Genomic DNA, 8,848 nt, shown 5'->3' with positions numbered 1-8,848 from the left:
AAATAACAATTTGACTAATTTCCACATGACTTAAAGTTATGTGTGTATGTAGGACAAACCCCTCTTTACCAGATATATTAAGAGTAGGGTGGGGGTCATCCTACTCACTCACAAAAGTACTAAAATCCACTCTCGAAGCTTTGGTCAGCCTGAGGCTATAGTAGGAAACACTTGACCTAAATGTCACGTAATGGGACTGAACCCAGAACCATCTGGTTGGGAAGCAAACTTCTTACCACACAGCCACACCTGCAACTATTGGGGCATCCCATAAATAATGTGGTTTGTTTATACTTCTTTTATTTTCTACAATGCTCTTCCATCTATCTGGTAGTCTTGCAAGACCCTTCTTCCAAAATTCACTTGCTCATGATGAAAAATACTCTTCCAGCACTGTTCTGACCTCATCTACAGAATTCATATTTTTTCCATCCAAATAATTTTGAAGACTGTGAAATAAATGATAATCAGATGGTGAATATGGTGGGTGGGGCATCATTTCCCATTCAAACTGCTCCAACCTTTGGAATGTCATCCTTGCTGTATTTGGCTGAGCATTATTCTGATGGAGGAACAGCTTTTGTTTTGAAACCAAAGATGGTTGTTTTTCTTCTAGCGCTGGCTTAAGCTGCTCACAGTTGATCTCCTTTGTTATTGCTTGGTTTGAGTTTAAAAGCTCAAAGTGGACTAAATCTTTCATATCCCACCAAACAGATAACAACACCTTACCTGGGTGAAGACCTTCTTCAGTCTGGGGTGCCAGTGTTTCTCCTTTCCCTACCCACTGTCTTTGGCACTTGATATTTTTTATAGAGATTTCGTTTCTTGTCACCAGTCACTATTTGGTCCAAAAAAGCTTCATTTGTGAAATATGACAGCAAAGAAGAGCACACATTCACTCGATGCGCATGACTAGGCTTGGAAAGTTTGTGAAGAACACATTGACCCAATTTGCTGACTTTTCTGATAGCACGCAGGTGTTGATGAATGGTTGAGTGACCAAATACAAGCTTCTCTGCTAGTTCCTCAATAGTTACAATAGGATTTTGTTTCACCAGGGTTTGTAGGATGTCCTCGTTGAGCTCTATAGATCTTCCGGCTTGTCTTCTAGGCTGTAGTTTCTGGGAGGGTGCTTACAAAAAAAACAAGACAAAACAACACCTTATGTACATTACCTAACTGCCCAATCAAAGGTTAAAAATATGTCTGTGGTTTTACATGCTGCATAAAATCACCCATAGCAAATTTAATGAATTCTATGTTAAGAGTACCATCAAACACGTTTACATACAGGTCAAAGAACGTACAAAAACTATACTTATAAATATACTTAAAGAAATATTTTAAAAATAAGTTACTAACTATTTTATAAAAATTGAAAAAGAACACTGTCACAAACCTTTGGGTTTTTGTATCTCCAAAGGTTTGTGACATTTTGTTTTTAAATGTTTTTTTTTTTAATTGCTAATAACCTTTAAAAAGGTTTTTCTTTAAATATTGTGGCTACATCAAGTACTTTTTGCAAAAAACTTTCAAATATGTATCCTCATCATCATCATCATCGTTTTGTTTTTCCATGCTGGTGTGGACTGGATGGCTTAACAGGAGCTGGCAAACCAGAGGACTGTGCCAAACTCTACTGTCTGCTTTGGCATGGTTTCTACAGCTAGATGCCCTTCCTAAGGTCACCCACTTTACAGAATGTATTGGGTGAGGTCACCAAGTAACTTGCAAGACAATGGTCCCTTGACTGGGAGGGGGAGTAGTATTGAGGGAGGTGGTTTAAAGCATGATTGTGGGGCAGAAGCAGATAACCCTAGTCAGGGAGAGAGAATGGGAGATGGTGGGGATGTGTCAGGTACAAGAGGTGAATGTAAATGGAGTGTAAGAGGATTGGACAGGGCAGTTGGAATGTTTGGTATAAAAAAACCCTACTTGCTAATTAGAACTATTTAATTATTCAGTACCACTAGAAATCTCTTGTGTATAAGTAATGCAAACAAGAATGGGAAAAAAAAATACAAACTAACTTTAAAGTAATTAGCTCCATGAACAAAGACATTAATTAAAGCAAATTTCTTGCAAGTTCATTGTGAGGAAGAACTGTAACTGCTTCATACAGGAAGAAAAAAACAATAAAAAACATCATACGAAAAGGTTTATAGAATATTTATATAACCGCAGTTATGTCTTATTTATATGTAAATTAGAAAATTCAATTAAAATTTCTCAGCTGTTTTTCTCCTTTAGATATAGAATTGGTGCTGGTGCCACGTAAAAAGCAGCTGGTATACTCTATAAAGTGGTTGGCATTAGGAAGGGCATCCAGCTGTAAAAACCTTGCCAGAACAGACAATGGAGCTTGGTATGGACCCCTGGCCTTGCCAGCTCCTGTCAAACCATCCAACCCATGCCAGCATAGAAAACAGACTTTAAATGATGATGAATGGTTTTACAAGAGAAAATGAGTTTATTGTTCTTCTTAACTGAGAGAGGGAGTGAGGGGCAGGGCCGTAAAGGAATTTTGTAAACTATATCAATCACATATGGAAGAGGTAAAAACAGTTTTGGTGATCCTTATTTAATTAGAGAATATTAATGTGGGATACTTGTTGATTGTTTCACTACAAATCACCATTCATCATCATCATTTAAAGTCTGTTTTCTATGCTGGCATGGGTTAGATAATTTGACAGGAGCTAGCAAGGCCAAGGGACCATACCAAGCTGCATTCTCTGTTCTGGCATGGTTTCTACAGCTGGATGCCCTTCCTGACGTCAACCACTTCACAGAGTAGTATACCAGCTGCTTTTTACGTGGCCCCAGCACCAGTATCGATTCTGCTGTGATGGACAGGTCTTCTTAAGTACAGGAAGGTGCCAGATATCTTAGTCCTTTGTCATCTCCTACATAAGGCTCAGTGTCTTGAGACTGGCCTTCAGTACTTTGTCCCATGTCTTCCTGAGTTTCCCTCTTCTATGAGTTCCATCCAATTTAAAAAAAACAAAAACATTATTAAATAATTCAAACCCCGACCCTATTTAAATTTTATGCCTTTTTCTTTCTCTTCTCTCTCTCTCTCTCTCTTCCCGCCAATAATTCATTCCACTCTTAGACTTTACATTAGAAGCACAAACTGATCTTCCATCCAAACTCCTTTCCTGGTTATGGTTACTCTGCAATTATTGTTCACATTGAATAACAGATACTCCAGCCACACTCATCTTATCTCCTTCACTCGTGTGAAGGTGTGTGGCTTAGTGGTTAGGGGCATTCAGCTCATGTTCATAAGGTTATGAGTTCGATCCCCATTGTATCCTTGAGCAAGACACTTGTTTTCACCTTGCTCCTGTCCACTCAGCTGGTAAAAATGAGTTGTACTTTGTAATTCAAAAGGGCCAGCCTTGTTGCATTCTGTGTCATGCTGAATCTCCCTGAAAACTACATTATAAGGGTACACACGTCTGTGGAGTGCTCAGCCATTTACATGTTAGTTTCACAAGCAGGCTGTTCTGTTGACTGGATCAGTTGAAACCCTTGTTGTTGTAACCGAGAGAGTATCAGTTCTTTCACTTACATGTGTGTGCGTAATCACGCACACACACACACACACACACACGCGCGTTCGTGTACAAATAAACACACTCAATGTTTGTGTGGTAAAAATAAATGTTCTAATTTTGTTACAGCCAATGTATTGTGTAGTGCAACTTCAGCCTGTCTACCTGAAACTATATACAAATATACAAACTTTTAACAGCAGTCCTCTATTATATATTGATAACAATCATCTGATGGCACTTGTTCTTTCCAAAATAATCTATTTACCAAATATTTTCCCTGCCAGTTCCTTGTTAGACTTTCTCATGGTTGACTGAAAGACAATCTATTTAATCTTTACTCAAAACACTGAAAAAACCCCGCCAAAAAAACAAGTGTTGTATATGAAATGTGTTTTTCCTTTTCGTTGTTTTTGTGTGAAATTCACTTAGTGAAACTATCTAATTAGCTTCTAAATACTTGTTCTACTATAACTTCCTCAAAATGCTATTGTTTAGCATTTAGTTCTGCACTATTGAATGCTTAAATAGCAAACGATTTGCTCTTTTTCTTTGTTATTTGCAGTTAAAAAAACAGTTTGGAGCCAGTACCTTACCTCCGTTCCCACCGAAACGACTATTGTCTCTGTCTCAAGCACAATTGGATGAGCGGCGAATCAGTCTGGAACGTTATATTCAGATGGGTTGGTACAGTTTATTTATGAAATCAGTGTCAATTTGCTTTTGATATTTACACAAACAGTCTTTGTTGTCTATTATCTTTTATTGTTATTGATATCATTCATGAAGAGCTGGTTCATGAACTTGAGATCATCCTGCAAAAAAACAATGTATTTTATAGTATTAAGTCCCAAAAATCAATCAGGATTGGTTTTACCTTTGAACTCTTTCTTGTGTATAAAATTGATACCAACTGATTCTGATTGAACTGACAATTGGCTTTATGCCTGGTCAATAGAAATTGATTTTAAGAAGCCTTATGGACACTTTTTCACCTTATGTGCAATAAAGGACCTTGTTGTTATCAAGTGTGAAGAGAATAAAATAATGAATTAATGATTTTAATATTTAAACTGAGTCTATCAGAATGTTATATTCCCTGATTTCAATGACGTTCCTTGTGAAATATGGTTTGGTCCTTGATTTCAAATGAAATTCCTTGACAAATACACATGCAAAAGATTTTGTAATTTTATCGACAATGAAATTCATCATAATTATGTTTCAGGTATGGAAATTAGTAGAAGTTTAACCAGAAAGATATTTCTTTGTGTAAAACATTTCTGTCTCATAGAATAGAATTAAAATTTGGTAGCGATGATGTGGTGGCACTGATTAAAGTGTCAGATTATTGCTCAAATGGTCAGAGATTCAAATGTTACTAGGAATTTCATGCCTCTGAGCCAGGCATATTTCTCTGTCTAATTAACACGTGGCATTGTATGTTGGAAAATTAGCACCAATTCCATTGTATTGTATAATGGTGGTGGTTATGATTAGAATTGAAATATTGCTGAAAGATAGCTTAAGAAAATTTATAGAATTTATACACCATTCTGTGTATGTGTGTGTGTAACCATTATCATTTAACATCCATCTTCCATGCTGGCATAGATTGGACAGTTTGACAGCATCCAGTGAGCTCGCCGGCTGTATCCAGTTCTATCTGCTTTGGTATGGTCTCTACAGCTGGATGCTCTTCCTGATACCAACCATTTTACAGAGTGTACTGGGTGCTTTTAATGTGGCACCAGCAGTAGTGAGGTTGCTAAATACCTCACAAGACAAGAACCTTCAACTGAAGGGGTAGGGGTATTGAGAGAAGTGGCTTTGTGCCAGGTGATGAGGAGGTTGGAGTATGATAGAGAGACAGAAACAGGTGTCTTGCTGTATGAGAGACACCTGGCCACCTCAGCTGGATTAAGAGAGAGAGAGAGGAGAAAGTGAGAGAAACTGGTGGAGATGTGTTAGGGTCTATACCCTTATGTTACAGGGAGGTGAATATAAATGAAATGGTACAGAGAATTGGGTAGGGTAAGTGGGTAGGCAGGTGGTGGAGAGGAGGGGAATGCAGTGAATGGTAAACATGGGTGGAGGGATGGGCTGTTAGCAAGACACCTGTGCTTATCCCCCTGCCTTTAACCTTTTAACACTTGGCAATCACTCATCTCCACCTTCCCCTCCCAACTACTTCTTAGTGGTGGGAACTTTTCTCCATCTTTTCCCTCTCAAGAGGTTGCCATTCTAATTCCTTGCAAATTCCATGACAGCCTCATTAGTGCCAGTGGCATGAAAAAAGCACCCAGTCCTTTCTGTAAAGTGGTTGGCATTAGGAAAGGCATCCAGCCATAGAAACCAAGCCAGAGATAACATTGGAGTTCAGCACAGCCCTTCAGCTCACCAGTCCTCCATAAAACTGTCCTGCCTATGCTAAGCATGGAAAATGCTCATTAAACGAAGATGATTGCAATTAATGAACAATAGTGTTTATTTGTTTACATGGTTGTCGTGGGTTGATTATTGTTTCACTGTACTTCTGGCTGCCAGAGTGACATGGCAGAGCCTGTAACTTGATGCAGAACAAATATCAGAAGAGACTTTCTTTGAAGACAATCAGTTTTTCCACTTTTGCACCAACGTCTTTTATATTCTTTACTGATGTATGTTAGTAAAAGTTATACTCTTACATCTGTCTCTGTGTCTCCACATGGCAAACATCTGCACAGTTTCTGTTAAATTATTGGAGAGATTAAAATTGTGATGACTTGAACTTCAAACTCTGAAATTTCTATTGTTTGTGACTAATATAAATTTAAAAGTGTCCTCCACTTGATATCTTGTCTCTTCCACAGTCTCTTGTCTCTATCACTTTGGCCAATGTGATAAGTAGTAGTGTACTAATTCATGGAATTTCAAACAGAAATATTATTAAAATAAGATTTAATTATTTATACAGGTGCAGGAGTGGCTGTGTGGTAAGAGGTTCAACACCTCATTTGTGTTTTTTTGAAAAAAACAACAATGTTATCGAGAAGCTGCTTCCCCCACCAACCATCTCTTTTTTTCATTCCATCATCATCCTTGTGTCTGTGTCCAGCCTGCAAGCTTCCATCTGTATTATACCTTTATGGCAAACGTAATGAAATAAAGAAGCTTGCTTCCCAACCACATGGTTCTGAGTTCCGTCCTACTGCATGGCACCTTGGGCAAGTGTCTTCTACTATTGCCTCGGGCTGACCAAAGCTCTGTGAGTGGATTTGGTAGATGGAAACTGAAAGAAGCTCATGTGTGTGTGTGTATATATATGTATTTGTGTGTCTGTATTTGTCCCCTCCCCCACTGTTGTTTGACAACTAATGTTGGTGTGTTTACGTCCCCGTAACTTAGCGGTTTGGCAAAAGAGATCGATAAACTAAGTACTAGACTTACAAAGAATAAGTCCCGGGGTTGATTTGTTCGACTAATGGCGGTGCTCCAGCATGGCTGCAGTCAAATGACTGAAACCAGTAAAAGAACAGACATTATTTTTAGTGCCATCTCAGTTAGTGTGGTGTCCCTTGTGGCCAGCAAATTCTCTAGCCTGCTTCATGGGACTTTAGCGAATAAGAAAAGAAATGGATCTTTTCGTCAAGCATTCGTTTTTCTCAAACTGAATATCTCTGTAACTCTGTTGGTTTCTGGATTCACACACGAGAGCTGTGTAAAAATAAATCTTCACTGCAAATATTGAATAATAACCCCTTCACCCTAATTTCTTGACTGTCAATATTTTATTTTCTGTTGGAAGACATACACAGTTGAGTTCATTGAATGGTGAACTAAAGTTTTTTTTTAAACAGTCATTCAACACATTATTTACATTCGACGGATATTTGTCCTCATCTTGTTTGTTGTTAACACTACGCCATATACCCCTGGGTATATGGCATAGTGGTTAAGAGTGTGGGCTACTAACCCCAAGATTCCGAGTTCGATTCCAAGCAGTGACTTGAACAATAATAATAATAGTAATAATAACATCAAAAAGTACCTTAGGAATGAGAACCCAGGTTTGAAATTTCCCCAAGACACCTGAAGAAGGCTGGAGGGTATATCAGCCGAAACGTGTTAACAATAAACAAGATGAGGACAAATATCCATCGAATGTAAATAATGTACATAATTCCTAATCTCTTAAATAATATAGAACTGAGTCATTCAACACTGTAGTTTTTGATTTCAATTTTTGTCAGTTTGAATAAATGTACCATTTTGCTTTGTATCCAGTGAGCCAAGTCCCTGAGATAGCATCATGCAGTATATTCAACAGCTTCTTGTTAAATGCTCAACAGGTTAGTATCTTCTTTGGTTTGCAAAAAAATATTCTTCAACTTCCATGATAAGGCATTGAGGTAGCTTTCGTAAAGTCTATTTAATAACTGTTCATCACCATCATCACCATCACCATTTCAATAAATATAACTTTACACAGTTCTGTATAAAGTCTTTAAATTCTTCATTAATTGATAAATTGGCATAATTGCTGTAATTGCAGTTATTTTCTTTGGATGTATTTCATATGTAAACATATGAAAGCCCTATTTGTCTTGGCATTTACTCCCATACCTCACAGGTATATGTTTTACTGGGACAACTAGTTAAAATACTGTTTCATTTTATACAGACAACATAAGTAAAAACAATAAATGAATATGTAAAAAGACACCAAATAAGGTCTGAAATCTTCCTTATGTATTCTATCCTGTTTTTAAATTTTAGTCACCATTTTTAATGCATTTCATTTTACCTTTAAACAGGAAAGTATGCAGCAAATAGAAGAATCTGTGAATCTAGAAGTATACCTTATGAACGACCATAAATTAACTGTAAATATTACATCAACAGACCAAACAGAAGACGTGTTAGAGGTAGGTTTGCAGGGTCCTTTAAATTTTCCTTTTCTAATATATTGTTTTATAAGTAATAACCAAGGTGCCATTTAAAAAGCACTGCTGATGGTGTCCTGTAAAAAGCACCCAGTACACTCTGTAAAGTGGTTGGCATTAGGAAGGGCATCCAGCTGTTGAAACCAAGCCAAAAACAGACAATACAACCTTAGGGACATATTCAAAGTATTTGAAATAATTTATGGCACCTGTGCCCAGCATCGCCTTTCTGGCACTTGTGCCCGTGGCATGTCTAAGGACTTTCTTGTGCGGGTGGCACAGAAAATGCACCATTTTGAGCGTGACCATTGCCAGTGCCGCCTGGCTGGCCTTCGTAGGATTTTCGAGCGAGATCATTGCCAG

General features: G+C 37.8%; 1 protein-coding gene across 1 annotated transcript in view; it reads left to right on the top strand.

The window, feature by feature from the left end:
- Positions 1-8,848, top strand: part of LOC106867188 (sorting nexin-17) — a 53,164-nt gene that overhangs the window by 16,162 nt on the left and 28,154 nt on the right. The window contains exons 3-5 of the mRNA XM_052966816.1: positions 4,126-4,243; positions 7,827-7,891; positions 8,357-8,467. Coding sequence (XP_052822776.1) covers positions 4,126-4,243; positions 7,827-7,891; positions 8,357-8,467 — 294 coding nt within the window. The remainder of the gene's footprint in view (positions 1-4,125; positions 4,244-7,826; positions 7,892-8,356; positions 8,468-8,848) is intronic.

The sequence above is a fragment of the Octopus bimaculoides genome, chromosome 3, assembly GCF_001194135.2.
Source record: "Octopus bimaculoides isolate UCB-OBI-ISO-001 chromosome 3, ASM119413v2, whole genome shotgun sequence".
Lineage (NCBI taxonomy): Eukaryota > Metazoa > Mollusca > Cephalopoda > Octopoda > Octopodidae > Octopus > Octopus bimaculoides.
The sequence above is the reverse complement of the archived record's forward strand: the minus strand, read 5'-3'. Positions and strand labels throughout refer to the sequence as shown.